The sequence below is a fragment of the Salminus brasiliensis genome, chromosome 21, assembly GCF_030463535.1.
Source record: "Salminus brasiliensis chromosome 21, fSalBra1.hap2, whole genome shotgun sequence".
Taxonomy (NCBI): domain Eukaryota; kingdom Metazoa; phylum Chordata; class Actinopteri; order Characiformes; family Bryconidae; genus Salminus; species Salminus brasiliensis.
This window is the reverse complement of record NC_132898.1, coordinates 78,510-96,000: the sequence shown is the minus strand read 5'-3', so window position 1 is coordinate 96,000 and position 17,491 is coordinate 78,510. Positions and strand designations below refer to the sequence as shown.

Sequence of the window (17,491 nt, the reverse complement as noted above, 5' to 3'; positions counted from 1 at the left end):
CTGACGGCTCTGTTGAAGTCACGCCATTAAACCCTTCAATGAGTCGATTAATGCTCCAGTGTTCAGCGGGCAGACCCACATTTCTGCTCCACTGGACCACAGCTATGTCCATTCATACACACACACACAACACACAGCCAGAGAGAGCGAGAGTGTGTGTGTGTGCATGCTAACTGTGTGTACATGTGTACACTGTGTTAGCTGTGTGTGTGTGTGTGTGTGTGTGTGTGTGTGTGTGTGTGTGTGTGTAAAATGCAGTGGGCATGCTTGACTCTGGAATGTAAACACCAGCAGCATGGCAGACAACACACACACACACACATCCCAGTATTGCCCCTTTCACCTCCACCCAACCCCTACATTCTCCTCTCTCGATTTCAGGGTATCAAACACAAGGTTATAGAGAACACTCTTCAGGGTGGAGGTTATAGAGAACACTCTTCAGGGTGGAGGTTATAGAGAACACTCTCCAGGGTGGAGGTTATAGAGAACACTCTTCAGGGTGGAGGTTATAGAGAACACTCTCCAGGGTGGATGTTATAGAGAACACTCTCCAGGGTGGAAGTTATAGAGAACACTCTCCAGGGTGGAGGTTATAGAGAACACTCTTCAGGGTGGAGGTTATAGAGAACACTCTCCAGGGTGGAAGTTATAGAGAACACTCTCCAGGGTGGAGGTTATAGAGAACACTCTTCAGGGTGGAAGTTATAGAGAACACTCTCCAGGGTGGAGGTTATAGAGAACACTCTCCAGGGTGGAAGTTATAGAGAACACTCTCCAGGGTGGAGGTTATAGAGAACACTCTCCAGGGTGGAGGTTATAGAGAACACTCTCCAGGGTGGAAGTTATAGAGAACCCTCTCCAGGGTGGAGGTTATAGAGAAGGCAGGATTCAGAGGCGGTGGAGTTTCCGTGGCGCTGGAGAGAAGAAGGCCGAACGTCTTCCTGCAGAAAATCCCAAAACCCAGAAAAAGTTCAGCAGGAATGAGATCATAAACCTGCCATAGAACCTGCCATACACACACTACCACACACACACACACACTTACTCACACACCCTCTCTCACACACACACACACACACACACACACCCTCTCTCACACACACTTACACACACACACCCTCTCACACACACACACTTACTCACACACCCTCTCTCACACACACACACACACACATACACACACACCCTCTCTCACACACACTTACACACACACACCCTCTCTCACACACACACTTACACACACACCCTCTCTCACACACACACACTTACTCACACACCCTCTCTCACACACACACTTACTCACACACACCCTCTCTCACACACACACTTACTTTCACGCTCACACATTCACACACCCTCACACACACACATACACTCTCTCTCACACACATTCACACACACTCTCCTCCCTCTTCATTAGGGAGAGACGGAAAATTCTCTCAGTCTGAGCTGCAGAACCCCGAGGCTGCAGCAGTGATCACAGTCCGCTTTCCTGCACATGCTGATCACAGATCAATACTGATCCCAATACCAAGATCAATACTGTAACATCGGCTCACTATTCCTCCCTCAAGACCTGCTGGAGCTTTGGTTTTACAGGTGTGTATGTCTATAAGTTATGGATGCAGGGGTTTGTGTGTGTGCATGTGTGTGTGGCAAATTCCTTATATGATGTTCTGATTCTGATCCCGGTTCTGATTGTGATTCTGATTCTGAAGTGATTGAACTTCCATCAAAAATGAGGAAGAAGCTGAAAGATCAAAGCTAAACTGTATCAAATGCCTTAAGAAATCAAAGAGGGGGGGTTACAGGGGGCTGCAGGGGAATCTTACAGGTTGTTTAATAGACATTATTAAACATCATTGACCAATCACAGCTCATGGCTTTTCATGCCCACTTCTGAATCATATGCAGTGTCCCGGAACAGCCCCACGGGTGGAGTATGGGTACGGGTGGAGATGTTAAAATCAGGTCCAGAAAGTAAAATCTGCCCAGGATTTGGTTCCAACTGCTTGCTAATCTGCAGCAGAGCTGTGGCGGATTTTTACTTTCTGGACCTGATCTCTACCCGTACGTATGAGAGGTGGCGCTGTTCTGGGACACTGCCGATGATTCAGAAGTGGGCAAGGTCAGGATGAGAGCTGCAGGTGTGATGGGGGCGGTACAGTGCCGTAACCACCCCTCCACTCACTGTGTAAGCTGAGGGAGATGTTGATGGTCCTCTCGTCAGTGAAGCTTTTGAGTCCCGGGATCTTGGCACACTTCAGTTGTGTTCCCGCTGGCGTGTCGCCCATGTGGATCCAGCAGACCATCTCCTGAACGTAGAGGAAGTCCATGGCAGTGGTCTGCTTGGTGCTGGTGTAAAGGGAGCTGCTGCTCGCGCCGCTCAGGGACGTGGCCTGGATGTTCTGAGAGTTGGCGATGAGCAGCACCGGGAGACGATCCACAGGAACTGGAGAAGAACAGCCGGCGGGTTCAATGTAGTCACACTACAGGTCATACTGGTTCTAATGGTCAACCAGCTAAACACTAAAGCTGTGCTGGTTTAACCAGTTTAATAAACGCAGAGAAACCTGCAAAAGCCACACTGTAAGATCTGATCACCACTACACTGCAGAACCGAGCTATACTGTCCCCCACCAGACTGACTGAACCTCCCTGGAACTGAACTACTCTACACTGGAGGTTCTGAGCGGCAGTAGCACTGGTACCGTTCTTAGCTTTGCAGGATCGGTTATCAGGCTGGGCGAGGTAACCTTCCACACAGGAGCAGGAGTACGACCCCTCTGTGTTCGTACACGTCTGACTGCACGTCCCGTACACCGTACACTCGTCAAAATCTAGAGACAAACCCACACACACGTGCGCGCACATACACACACACACACACACGCACACACACGCACACAGTCAACATATTCATCGAGATATAGATGTAGAGTTCAGTATCAGAACTGATAACTAAAAGCTCTGAGATCGTCTTCGTTATTACAGGCTTACCCAGCTACACCCCTGCTACACCCAAACCACCTCACTTTACTGTCGTATGTGTGTGTGTATGTGTGAGCCTCTGTGTGTGTGTGTGTGTGAGAGAGAGAGAGAGAGAGCCTCTGTGTGTGTGTGTGTGTGTGTGTATGTGTGTGTGCATGTGTGAGAGAGAAAGCCTCTGTGTGTGTGTGTGTGTGTGTGTGTGTGTGTGTGAGTGAGTGAGTGAGTGTGAGAGAGACAGACCTTTACAGGTTTTCCCATCCTGGCTGATCTCGTAGCCGCTCCTGCAATAGCACAGTGGACCGGTCCGAGTGAGAGCACAGTTGTCGTGGCAACCGGCGAGAGTGCAGTTAGAGATCAACTCTGTAACGACAGAAACCCGGGATTCAGATTCACCTCAGAGCTCCTGAACCGAAGCTTTCACAGGTGATTCACTGAATCCTGCAAGTGAAAGAACACACACCACTCTAACACACACCACACTAACACACACCACTCTAACACACACCACACTAACACACACCACACTAACCACACTAGAGTGTGTTAGAGTGGTTAGTGTGGTGTGTGTTAGAGTGGTGTGTGTTAGAGTGGTGTGTGTTAGAGTGGTGTGTGTTAGTGTGATGTGTGTTAGAGTGGTGTGTGTTAGTGTGGTGTGTGTTAGAGTGGTGTGTGTTAGTGTGGTGTGTGTTAGAGTGGTGTGTGTTAGAGTGGTGTGTGTTAGAGTGATGTGTGTTAGTGTGGTGTGTGTTAGTGTGGTGTGTGTTAGAGTGGTGTGTGTTAGTGTGGTGTGTGTTAGAGTGGTGTGTGTTAGTGTGGTGTGTGTTAGAGTGGTGTGTGTTAGTGTGGTGTGTGTTAGAGTGGTGTGTGTTAGTGTGGCATACCTCTGCAGTGTGCTCCCTCCTCCCCACCGTCTGGACAGTCGGAGACTCCGTTACACAGCTTGCTCATGTGCACACACGTGTCGGTTCCCTGGCACTGGTGCTCATTGGGAGGACACTGAGGGATGTGACTGTGTGGACCTGCAGGACAGAGCAGAGGTCACCGTGCTGAAGAGGAGGAACGTTCCTCACACCACACTGAGACGCGGTTCAGTTCTATACTGGACCTACTTTGGTCAGATTGACAGTTTTCAGTTTTCATTATTTTGTCCATTATAAAGCGACCAGACTATTCTGTTCCATTGTTTCTGACTTTCAACCTTTCTAAGGAAATTCATGTAAAAGTCTGTTTACTCATACAGCTCCTCTCGTGAGGGTCCGTAAAATAAGAATACAGGAGTCTCATGCAGCATCAGGTTTCTCCTCAATTCTGTAGAAGGAGATGTGTGTGGGTCTGTCTCAGATCAGCACCTCACTAATCCCAGCTCACAAAACGCGTGTGGACATACCTACACACACACACACACATATACCTACATACACACACATACCTACATATACACACATATCTATACACACACACATACCTACATATACACACATATCTATACACACACACATACCTACATATACACACACACCTACACATACACACATATCCACATGCACACAAGAATATAGTCGCATCAAGAAGAATACAAATAGCAGTACGGTTTAATAATATTTCATTTTCATCACCTTATTCCCTCCACCCGGCAGTAAGGATTCATCGACTCCTCATGTCTGTGAGGTAGCGTCTTTTTAATCATTTTTAAACGTATTTTACCGTCAGTTTGAGCAGTGTAACAGGCAGTGAGCTCCATTCTGTGGTGGCTCTGTAAAGAACCGTTTGTTATGCCCCGGGGGCGGTCTCGGGCTGCGGCCTGCAGGCGATCATGAACACTCACGTCACGGTCATGTTATGTTCTGGACTGTTACGTTGACACTCATCGTCTCCATCTGTTTCTGTAATACGTTCCACCTGTGGCTGGCGTATTTAAGGAGGGCTAGTGTCAGCTGCCGGTTGCCGAGAATTGCGCATAGGGCAACGACTGTTGTACTCAGTATTCACCGGTCGAGTTTGTGGAGCCTACTGGATCGAGCGGACTCTCCCAGCCGTAGCTAACTTAGCTCACTGCACGGACCACAGAGACGGATTGAACCTTAGGGTTCTTTGGGGGCTACTTCAGGTTAGTGAGCTTATCTCGCAGAGCTTCACTCACAGAGCGTGCTCATGGTCAGGAGCTCAGGTAGTGAGCTACACGTACGCAGGATACTCATGGTAGTGAGCCACGACCCGCCACCAGACCGGTTCAGTCTTTTTGGGTTTGACGCACTCCAGTCAAGTTCAGAGCGCCTGACGAGCGCAGCCCTTTCCTTCATCTGGAGTTTCCCCAGGCACGGCCTGTAGGTTTCTGTTCACGTCTTAGTTCTGCCTAAGCCCCGGCAAGCTAGCCTAGCCCTTGTGCCTCGCCAGCCTCAGGTGTGCTCTTTTATTTTATTTTTATAGTTCCCCCTCATTGTCTGATCGTGTGGATCGTTCTACACATGTAGTTGGTTTTTGCTCACTTTAAAATCATTTGTTTGCTGAATATCTCGTAGAATATGTTTCTCTCTGTTCTTTGTTCTAGTTGATCATAAAGGCCCGCTGGATGTACTCTCTCTTTGACTCTTTGATAGTCCTCCACCTCCTTACAACCTCCAGCCACTTTTGTTCGTTGTGCATTTTCTTTATATTGCTCCTGTATGGGCACTGTAAGACCATTCTCACAGCCTTATTCTGCTTTCTTTGTAACTTTGTTAAATGTTTTTTGCTGCATTTGACCACATTGCTGCGCAGTAATCTAGCTTAGATAACACTAAGGATTGTATTAAAAGTATTAATGTTTTCTTAAATCTTCTTATTACAGATAAAGCCTTTCCCATTTTTTTTACAATGCTCTACAAAGCTAACTTATGGTCTACTGTAACACCCAATAATTTTACGTCTTGAACTTGTACAATTGTTTCTTCTTCAATCTTTAGAGTTAGCTCTGGCTCTTCAAATGATTTGGACCCAATTATGATGAGTTTTTGTGATGCGGTCTGTGATGTGGTCTGTGATGCGGTATACTGTGTGAGGAGACGGAGCAGTGAGTTCAGAGATTCAGTAAAAACAGATCAGACCTATATCTGTACTCTCTAACACAGCTGAACTGAGGGCCTGTTCTCCTCCAACCTGGCCTGAAAACCACACTGTTCATCTTGGCTCATATCTCTCTCTCTCTCTCTCCCTCTGATGTCATTCTTTATGTTTATTTATTTTTCTTTCTTTTCTTTAACTTTCTTTTCTTCTCTGTCTTACTTAAATTTAGGCCAGCAGGTAGGGCTGTGTGTGAGAGAGCGAGAGAGAGAGAGAGAGAGAGAGAGAAAAGAAGGCAGGCAAGAAAGACAGAGAGGGTGAGAGAGAATGTGAAGGAAAAAACAGCCCTATGTGAAGGACACAGAGTGGACCAACGGTGGGCTAGTCGGGGCTGGTCAGAACAGTGAGAGAAAGAAATGGTCAGACAGGCTGTTTCAAAAACCTGCCTGCTTCGGACGAGTCAGAAACAAAGGAAGTGCTGAAGCAGAACGTTCTACTGCTTATTATAACAGAACCCTGAACACAGTAGCCTGAACACACACATATACACACACAGCCCAAACAACAATAATAAACATGGGTCAAAACATTTTGTTCTATAGCACCACCAACAGGCCAACAGGAGTCATTTTACGTAGCTGAGCAGTACGGGGGAAATTAACATTAAGCTACACAGCAGATGATTCCGGTCCAAATACGGCCCAGTTAAGACACACGTCAGTTACAGCAATGGCAAGAGTAGTGTGGCCCCGACTGGACTGGGTCTGGACTGGACTGACCCACCCACTGGATCATGTATCAACTCTGTCACCATATTGGTCCAGACAACTTCTCATACATCTCATAAGAAAAGAGCTCGAACAAAACCGTCCAGTCCAAACCAGATCTCAGCAAAGTTCCATTCACAGGTACACTTACAGGTACGGAACAACTTCCTGGTGTATTTGAGTGTTGCGTTACTGTGCGTGTACTCAGCCGAGCAACAGCTTTCCATTTCAGCAGTACAGGATGTTTTTGCTATGAGGAGAATCTGATCGCATTCAGCCTCGAGAGTGAGCACCTCAGTTCTGCTAACCCAACTCATCCCAGAAGTGTAGGATGGAGCTCCACCACTCCAGAGAACACGAGAGATTCATGGCTTCATACCCCTACTGAGGACACCTTGCACAGGCATGTGTCGAGTGCTTAAGCCTCTTGTAATATGGGATCACATGTGGAGCTCCAGGGGGGTTAGGAGGAAGGGCCAAAGAGCAGCCATTGTTTTTGGGAAAGAAATGTGTCAGTAGGGGGTTTGCAGCACAGAAAGCTCTGGAATAAGACGTGTCACGTGGACAACGTGACCTGAAGGGGCCCCTGTGGCGAGGCCGTGTGCCGAACAAAGTGAGAGACTTTTAGAAAGTCACATTCATATATATATATATATATATATATACACACATATATACATATATACACACACCATATTTATTATTTGTTTTATCAGTCATTATACTGGCAGAAATATATTTTTTGGTTTTGCTCTGGAAAAATCAAGAAAATACTTGGTATGAGACCTGTGTTGATAATAAACTTACACACACAAATGTTATTAATGTGTGTATACTGATGTTCATGTTTATGACACCGGTATGCGTATTAATAAACCCTCAGACGGGTAAATAAATAAAGGATGTAGCACTTCAGTGAGTGATCTGCTAAGTTTCCAGCTCCTCCAAACACATGCAGCAAGGAGGTCATTCACAAGCAAGTGCAAATAACAGCTAACTCTGCTGAGGCCTCATAATTACCACTGCTTTTGTTATGTCATCCATCAACCTTGTGACCAAGACTCTCACATTCCCCACTGATTAAAGCCATAGTCTGGCACAGATAACACATCTACCTCCTGCAAATTACACAAACACAAGCTACATCAGTCTCATAGCCAGGAGGCAGATATGGTCTTACCAGTGTGGGGCGACCCACATCAGTGGGCATTTGTGGAACCTTTGCATTTCTGGATTCTAATGGTCTTCTCAAATGGTTCTTTATATAATCATGGAAAAGAACCCTCTTTTTTAAAGGCTGTGGACTTCAAAGAAAGCTGCAAGATGGAAGATGCAAGATGGGCTCTTTAAAATTTCCCAAAGAATAGACAGTCTGTGGGGAAAGTGAATTTAGTAAGAGCCTGCGGCCAAGAAGAGATCCTATCTGGGGAACAGTTAAAGATCTCTGAGCAGAAGATAGCAACACTATCAAGTCATGTTTCTGTCTGACTACGGAGCGTCTGGGCACTCCACTTTTCTTTTCGAGTCAAAACAAACCCTGATAATCATCTCTTGGCAGGTCGACGGACTGCATGAGGCCTCTGAAGGGGGACAGGAGTCTCCAACTCTCACCAAATTCACATAATGTGGAAAAAAACACTTCGGGAAAATACAGAGTGCTTCTTTCTGCTGGACATTTTAACGCAGGTGTGTTGATGACTCTGCTGGAAAACCACACACAGCCCGCATCGCCGCTCTGCGAGGTCTACAGACACGTTTCCTCATCCAGCCGCGGGCAGACGTGAGGAATGCAGTGGAGTCTCGGAGCTAACGGGAAAAAAGCCTCTCAGACGGGCTGAGGCGAACTGAACCCAGAAGAGAAGGGTCTCACCAGGCGGCGGCGTTCAGCATCCGTCACTCATCAGGCCACCACACACGTTCAACAGAACAGCGTCAGAGTATTCACTTAAACGCTGAGTCGCTACATTTCATCACGGCCACTCTGAGACGCACAGGCTAACATTTACATTCTAGACAGGAAAACTCGAGTTCAGGAACTGAACCCCAGCAGACGCTCTGGCAGCAGCGTTCCCTGGCTAACACTTCAGTGGCTTTACCATTAACAGTGTGCTCTGAGACCGAAGCACAGGAGAACAGGAATTCCAACCATGTCCAAAAATCTCCTTATAACACCTCATAACAAAATAATCTATTAGAACTAAGACTAGTCTAAAAACTCTGCCCTTCATTTCCCAAAATCTCAATTAGAAATGTTGTCACACCTGAGAGAACCCCTCCTGCTCCAGATCCGGTCTTAGCCCAAGCTCCTGTCTCTGAGCCGCTCAGACGCCGTCTCAGCAAAGCAAAAACAGAAATGTCCACGAGTCTAACCCAGTCTAAGTCTAACCTAGTCTAAATCTCACTCAGTCTAAGTCAAAATCGAACTCAGTCTATGTCTAACTAAGTCTAAGTATAAATCCAATCAGTCTTACTCAGTAACAGTTCTTTACTGGAGATATCAATACATAGGGGAGGGTGGTGGTGTGGGGGTGGGGGTGGGGAGCGCTGGCATGTGAGAGGCCAAGGAGGAAGTAATTGGCAGCAGTTTTCTTACCGCAATGACACACTAGAGCTTCCTGAGTCCTGCTCATATTTATTAAAGGGAAGTCATAGATTATCTAGTGGTTACTGTGGCGCAACAGATAACACCACTACCTGCCACTGAGCTACCACACCATGTTGGTGACTGGGGTTCGATTCCTGGTCTGGATGACTGTGCTGCTGCGCTACACCAATAAGAGTCCTTGGGCAGGACTCCTGACACTACATTGGCCCTCCTCTGTAATACCAGTGACCTTGTAAATAAATGTAAATGACTATCCTAGACTTCCTATGTCCACACACACACACACAGACAATGCAGTATGAGGGTTTGGACCTTGTCAGTGTGTGTTCATCAGCTTTAATTTGCATATTTATAACAAAACCGTCCCTGATAGATCGATAATCAATCAACCCAATTAACTGATTCACTCCTTAAAGCCGTGATTTAGACTCTGCATCCTCGTCCTACAGCTCAGGACTTTAAACAGGTCCAGGCTGAGTCTTTATACGGGTCTAGGCTGAGTCTTTATACAGGTCTAGGCTGAGTCTTTATACGGGTCTAGACTGAGTCTTTATACGGGTCTAGGCTGAGTCTTTATACAGGTCTAGGCTGAGTCTTTATACAGGTCTAGGCTGAGTCTTTATACGGGTCCAGGCTGAGTCTTTATACAGGTCCAGACTGAGTCAGCTCTAGTCTTTATACGGGTCCAGGCTGAGTCTTTATACAGGTCCAGGCTGAGTCTTTATACGGGTCCAGGCTGACTCTTTATACGGGTCTAGGCTGAGTCTTTATACGGGTCCAGACTGAGTCAGCTCTAGTCTTTATACGGGTCCAGGCTGAGTCTTTATACGGGTCCAGGCTGAGTCTTTATACGGATCTAGTCTGAGTCTTTATACAGGTCTAGTCTGAGTCTTTATACAGGTCTAGACTGAGTCTTTATACGGGTCCAGGCTGAGTCTTTATACGGATCTAGTCTGAGTCTTTATACAGGTCTAGGCTGAGTCTTTATACAGGTCTAGGCTGAGTCTTTATACGGGTCTAGACTGAGTCTTTATACGGGTCTAGACTGAGTCTTTATACAGGTCTAGGCTGAGTCTTTATACAGGTCTAGGCTGAGTCTTTATACGGGTCTAGGCTGAGTCTTTATACAGGTCTAGGCTGAGTCTTTATACAGGTCTAGGCTGAGTCTTTATACGGGTCTAGACTGAGTCTTTATACAGGTCTAGGCTGAGTCTTTATACAGGTCCAGGCTGAGTCTTTATACAGGTCTAGGCTGAGTCTTTATACAGGTCTAGACTGAGTCTTTATACAGGTCTAGGCTGAGTCTTTATACGGGTCTAGACTGAGTCTTTATACAGGTCCAGGCTGAGTCTTTATACAGGTCTAGGCTGAGTCTTTATACAGGTCTAGGCTGAGTCTTTATACAGGTCTAGGCTGAGTCTTTATACGGGTCTAGACTGAGTCTTTATACAGGTCCAGGCTGAGTCTTTATACAGGTCTAGGCTGAGTCTTTATACGGGTCTAGACTGAGTCTTTATACAGGTCCAGGCTGAGTCTTTATACAGGTCTAGGCTGAGTCTTTATACAGGTCTAGACTGAGTCTTTATACAGGTCCAGGCTGAGTCTTTATACAGGTCCAGGCTGAGTCTTTATACAGGTCTAGGCTGAGTCTTTATACAGGTCTAGACTGAGTCTTTATACAGGTCTAGGCTGAGTCTTTATACGGGTCTAGACTGAGTCTTTATACGGGTCTAGGCTGAGTCTTTATACAGGTCTAGGCTGAGTCTTTATACAGGTCTAGGCTGAGTCTTTATACGGGTCCAGGCTGAGTCTTTATACAGGTCCAGACTGAGTCAGCTCTAGTCTTTATACGGGTCCAGGCTGAGTCTTTATACAGGTCCAGGCTGAGTCTTTATACGGGTCCAGGCTGACTCTTTATACGGGTCTAGGCTGAGTCTTTATACGGGTCCAGACTGAGTCAGCTCTAGTCTTTATACGGGTCCAGGCTGAGTCTTTATACGGGTCCAGGCTGAGTCTTTATACGGATCTAGTCTGAGTCTTTATACAGGTCTAGTCTGAGTCTTTATACAGGTCTAGACTGAGTCTTTATACGGGTCCAGGCTGAGTCTTTATACGGATCTAGTCTGAGTCTTTATACAGGTCTAGGCTGAGTCTTTATACAGGTCTAGGCTGAGTCTTTATACGGGTCTAGACTGAGTCTTTATACGGGTCTAGACTGAGTCTTTATACAGGTCTAGGCTGAGTCTTTATACAGGTCTAGGCTGAGTCTTTATACGGGTCTAGGCTGAGTCTTTATACAGGTCTAGGCTGAGTCTTTATACAGGTCTAGGCTGAGTCTTTATACGGGTCTAGACTGAGTCTTTATACAGGTCTAGGCTGAGTCTTTATACAGGTCCAGGCTGAGTCTTTATACAGGTCTAGGCTGAGTCTTTATACAGGTCTAGACTGAGTCTTTATACAGGTCTAGGCTGAGTCTTTATACGGGTCTAGACTGAGTCTTTATACAGGTCCAGGCTGAGTCTTTATACAGGTCTAGGCTGAGTCTTTATACAGGTCTAGGCTGAGTCTTTATACAGGTCTAGGCTGAGTCTTTATACGGGTCTAGACTGAGTCTTTATACAGGTCCAGGCTGAGTCTTTATACAGGTCTAGGCTGAGTCTTTATACGGGTCTAGACTGAGTCTTTATACAGGTCCAGGCTGAGTCTTTATACAGGTCTAGGCTGAGTCTTTATACAGGTCTAGACTGAGTCTTTATACAGGTCCAGGCTGAGTCTTTATACAGGTCCAGGCTGAGTCTTTATACAGGTCTAGGCTGAGTCTTTATACAGGTCTAGACTGAGTCTTTATACAGGTCTAGGCTGAGTCTTTATACAGGTCCAGGCTGAGTCTTTATACAGGTCTAGGCTGAGTCTTTATACAGGTCTAGGCTGAGTCTTTATACAGGTCTAGACTGAGTCTTTATACAGGTCTAGGCTGAGTCTTTATACAGGTCTAGACTGAGTCTTTATACAGGTCTAGGCTGAGTCTTTATACGGGTCTAGGCTGATGCCTATAACGCCTGCCTGGGTTTACACTACATCTCACACACACACACACACACACACACACACACACACTTCATGCTGGAGAAATAAAAGCCCTGTGTGCCCCTCATGTGACCCCCCATCCCCCCATTTACCTAACCCTCACAGCTAATACAGGGAGAGAGAGAGAGAGAGAGAGAGAGAGAGAGAGAGAGAGAGAGAGAGCATACCCTGTTTTACTCGTTTCTCGAGTTCTTTAATTTCTGTTTAATTTCTAAAGTAAATAAATTGTAGTGTGTGTGTGTGTGTGTGTGTGTGTGTGTGTGTGTGTGTGTGTGTGTGCATGTTTTCCGGCCAGTACAACAAACTACAAGGATTACAGTGTCGGAAGCTGGAAGCCGAGGTGATAAGTTTTCCTGCTTCTGGCGGAATATCGGAATATTGCTTTACTGCAGCTTATTCAAACCCCCACCCCCCCACCACCCCACCACCCCCCACCCCCTCCACACACACACACACCCTATTACAAAGGATGGCATTGTGTTGGGGAGAACCTCATAGGAGGGTTTAAGCAGCTGCAGCAGCACAGAAGCTGACTTCACCACTAACACCACCCGTCTCAACAAAAAGCCCACAGAGCAGCCCGGCCCAACACACAGACCCCTTCTCCACGCTCAGACCACCACTGTCCACAAAGCTGCTGCACATAGAGCACATCTCCACACACCTCCACACGTCTCCACCCACCTCCACACGTCTCCACTCATCTCCACACCTCCACACATCTCCACCTACCTCCTCTCATCTCTACACGTCTCCACAAACCTCCACACGTCTCCACAAACCTCCACTCATCTCCACTCATTTCCACACACCTCCACTCATCTCCACACACCTCCACACACCTCCACTCATCTCCACACACCTCCACACACCTCCACTCATCTCCACACACCTCCACACACCTCCACTCATCTCCACACACCTCCACACACCTCCACTCATCTCCACTCATCTCCACACACCTCCACACATCTCCCACACCTCCACTCATCTCCACCCACCTCCTCTCATCTCCACACGTCTCCACACACCTCCACTCATCTCCACCCACCTCCTGTCATCTCCACACGTCTCCACAAACCTCCACTCATCTCCACTCATTTCCACACACCTCCACACACCTCCACTCATCTCCACACACCTCCACACACCTCCACACGTCTCCACTCATCTCCACACACCTCCACTCATCTCCACACACCTCCACACACCTCCACACGTCTCCACTCATCTCCACACACCTCCACTCATCTCCACACACCTCCACACGTCTCCACTCATCTCCACACACCTCCACTCATCTCCACACACCTCCACACACCTCCACACGTCTCCACTCATCTCCACACACCTCCACTCATCTCCACACACCTCCACACGTCTACACTCATCTCCACTCATCTCCACACACCTCCACTCATCTCCACACACCTCCACACGTCTCCACTCATCTACACTCATCTCCACACACCTCCACTCATCTCCCCACACCTCCACACATCTCCAAACATCTCCACCCACCTTCTCTCATCTCCACACGTCTCCACACCTCCACACGTCTCCACTCATCTCCACTCATCTCCACACACCTCCACTCATCTCCACAAACCTCCACTCATCTCCACTCATTTCCACACACCTCCACTCATCTCCACACATCTCCACTCATCTCCCCACACCTCCACACATCTCCAAACATCTCCACCCACCTTCTCTCATCTCCACACATCTCCACACCTCCACACGTCTCCACTCATCTCCACTTATCTCCAGAAACCTCCACTCATCTCCACTCATTTCCACACACCTCCACTCGTCTCCCCACACCTCCACACATCTCCAAACATCTCCACCCACCTTCTCTCATCTCCACACCTCTCCACACACCTCCACACGTCTCCACTCATCTCCACTCATCTCCACACACCTCCACTCATCTCCACAAACCTCCACTCATCTCCACTCATTTCCACACATCTCCACTTGTCTCCACTCATCTCCACACACCTCCACTCATCTCCACTCATCTCCACACACCTCCACTCATCTCCACTCATCTCCCCACACTCCACACATCTCCACACGTCTCCACACACCTCCACACGTCTCCACTCATCTCCACTCATCTCCACACACCTCCACTCATCTCCACACACCTCCACTCATCTCCACTCATCTCCACACATCTCCACTCATCTCCACACACCTCCTGAGCTGGGTTCTCCTGCTCCTCTTTCCCTCTCTCCGCTCCATATGGACTGACTCAGCCTCTTTTCCAGTCTGGGTTGTAAAAGCGAGCCGGGTGTCCGAGAAAAGATCAACTTTATAAAGCGTGAAATTGGTTGTGACTGAGGAGCATAAACACTGGTTTTGTCCTCGCTGGGCCGCATGAAGCCCGCCGTTGTTTCCCCCGAGGCCGAGCTTCAAGCAGAACTTAAATCTAATTACACGTCAATCCCAGCCTGCCTTTGAGCCGCGCGATGATAAGCCAACAGTACAGCGCTGGTTTAATATGGATTCATTATCATGGCTCGTCTCACAGAGCGATTCTCCATGGCCAGGGTCCACCTTCGGCTTCAGTGAGGGTCTCACAGGCCTTCATGCATGTTCTCAGCGTATTCTTTAGGACAAGAAGAGACATCCTTCACCGTCTCACATTTACAAAGAAGAGCCAATGATCTCCAATTTCTCACCATTAACAAAAGCAGGTTTGAAGGCCTGCTGTACAGATGGTAGAGACACGTTAGGCCTCATACACGCAGCCCAATTATGCTTTCTCCTGAAACAGCGCTGGAGCAGATCAGACTAAACAAAGGAACAAATGAGGTATCAGGTCCAGGTCCAGTCAACTGGTTAACTGGTCAGCCGTCAAACTACGAAAACTCCAATCTCCTGACACTGAACAGCAGCGCCAGAACAGCGAGTTCCACGCAGCACAGCCACTCCTCCTGTGTGTTAGTTAAAGACGGCTCCTCAGTCTAGTGTCACTGTATTTCAGCCATCTGCCGCTGCTGCTGAAAGAATCTTAGAGGAAACGCTGAACGCTGCTGAGGTTCCAGCAGGTCCGTAAGTTTAGACCATTTAGAAAGCTAAGACTGAGACTTACAGACATCTGCAGCCTCGTCCGACCCATCAGGACAGTCCTTCTCTCCGTCGCACCGCCAGCCTTTGGAGATACACGTCACCTGGTCCTTACACACAAACTGCTTCGGGCTGCACGTTTTTGAGGCTGTAAAAACAAAAAGAGAAGAAAATAAGCAATTAAAAATAATTCAATAAATAAAACAGACACAAACACAGACACCTACAGGGGCACCATGTTTACTGGTTTACTGTTTTCCCCAGTTTTTAATCCACAGTGTTTTAAACTCCACTCCATACACTACCTTAAGATCCACCATGCCCCCTCGCCTTCGTCAGAATACTTTATTGACCCTTCCTCTCCTGTCTGCTCTCCTTGGTTCTGCTGATCTGGATCTCATGGCCTCAGTAAATCTACTGGCAGAGCTGACTAGATCCACATCAGTTTTAGTAAAGTATTCGGACACAGACAGCCATCAGCAGTTCCTCCAGTAGCCTGACCTTGCCTCACTGAGCTCCACCATGAACCATATTTCTATACAAACTGACCCCAAACTGACCCCAAACTGATTCCAAACATGTAGCCCATACAGACCTCTCACTGTCCAGCACAGACCCCATGTATCCTATACAGACCTCTCACTGTCCAGCACAGACCCCATGTATCCTATACAGACCACTCACTGCCCAGCACAGGCACAGTAGCAAGGGGTCTATGCTGGGCAGTGAGTGGTCTGTATGGACTACATGTAGTGGGGGTCTGTGCTGGGCAGTGAGTGGTCTGTATGGGCTACATGTAGTGGGGGTCTATGCTGGGCACTGGGTGGTCTGTATGGGCTACATGTAGTGGGGGTCTATGCTGGGCACTGGGTGGTCTGTATGGGCTACATGTAGTGGGGGTCTATGCTGGGCACTGGGTGGTCTGTATGGGCTACATGTAGTGGGGGTCTATGCTGGGCACTGGGTGGTATGTATGGGCTACATGTAGTGGGGGTCTATGCTGGGCACTGGGTGGTCTGTATGGGCTACATGTAGTGGGGGTCTATGCTGGGCACTGGGTGGTCTGTATGGGCTACATGTACAGGTAGTTGAAAAGTGTAGTTTTAAATACAAATTCTTCATTAAGGCCCCAAACCCTGTAATTGACCCCTTGATTGACCGCGTGCCTCTCTGAGAGAGTAGTGCTTGTTTTTACCAGAGCCAGACTGCCTGTTAGAGCATCAGACACCAAACCCGACAACTGGCCATTACTGGACTGAGGCTGAGGAAACCGAGGTTGGAGAGGTTTTACCCAGTACACTAGTAAACACACTGTGATGAGACTGTTATAAAGTCTGCGTATGAAACACTGGTGATAAATCAACAGCGTGACGTAGTGAAAGATCTGCATCAGCTTCGCTCCTGAAATCAACAGAAAACACAAATTCACACCATGAGGAACTGTAGTACAGTGCTCCCGGCGTGTGTATGATATACGTGTATATATCAGAGCATTCCTGAGTAAAGCATGGTTTATGATGAGACACTCAGAGCTGATGAAGGCCTGCTGGTCGGGGTCTGTGTGCAGAACGTCTCCTAAAAAAGTCTCGTCTTTTAACTTCCGTCTCGTTCCACTCGGCCCGGCTCTCTCAGGTTCTCTCGACTGCTCCACACAGACTCTCTTTCTCCAACAGTTCTAGTCTTTCAGCCTGGCGCTAGATCCGACTGCTCCCACATATCCAGGTCAGCGTTCCCAGACCAGCAGCGGTGATGCAACAAGTCTATCAGCCATCAAAGAACATCTTGTTCTGGTTTGGCTGAAAAAAGGGGTAAAAATGCTCCCTCTTTTCACTGCTTCTCTATTTGGAGTCAAAAGAGGATGCGTTCCAAACCGCTTTCCCCTCCACTCACACACTCACACCCACACTCACACACACAC

The 17,491-nt window shown here is 47.7% G+C and overlaps 1 protein-coding gene across 1 annotated transcript in view; it reads right to left on the bottom strand.

The window, feature by feature from the left end:
• Nucleotides 1–722: 722 nt before the first annotated feature.
• The window catches only part of LOC140543235 (low-density lipoprotein receptor-related protein 1-like), a 31,325-nt gene continuing 14,556 nt past the window's right edge, over nucleotides 723–17,491 (bottom strand). Inside the window, exons 2-7 of the mRNA XM_072666287.1 lie at nucleotides 15,599–15,721; nucleotides 3,876–4,013; nucleotides 3,235–3,354; nucleotides 2,715–2,843; nucleotides 2,195–2,455; nucleotides 723–944 (exon numbers count right to left, since the gene is read on the bottom strand). Coding sequence (XP_072522388.1) covers nucleotides 892–944; nucleotides 2,195–2,455; nucleotides 2,715–2,843; nucleotides 3,235–3,354; nucleotides 3,876–4,013; nucleotides 15,599–15,721 — 824 coding nt within the window. The 3' untranslated portion in view covers nucleotides 723–891. The remainder of the gene's footprint in view (nucleotides 945–2,194; nucleotides 2,456–2,714; nucleotides 2,844–3,234; nucleotides 3,355–3,875; nucleotides 4,014–15,598; nucleotides 15,722–17,491) is intronic.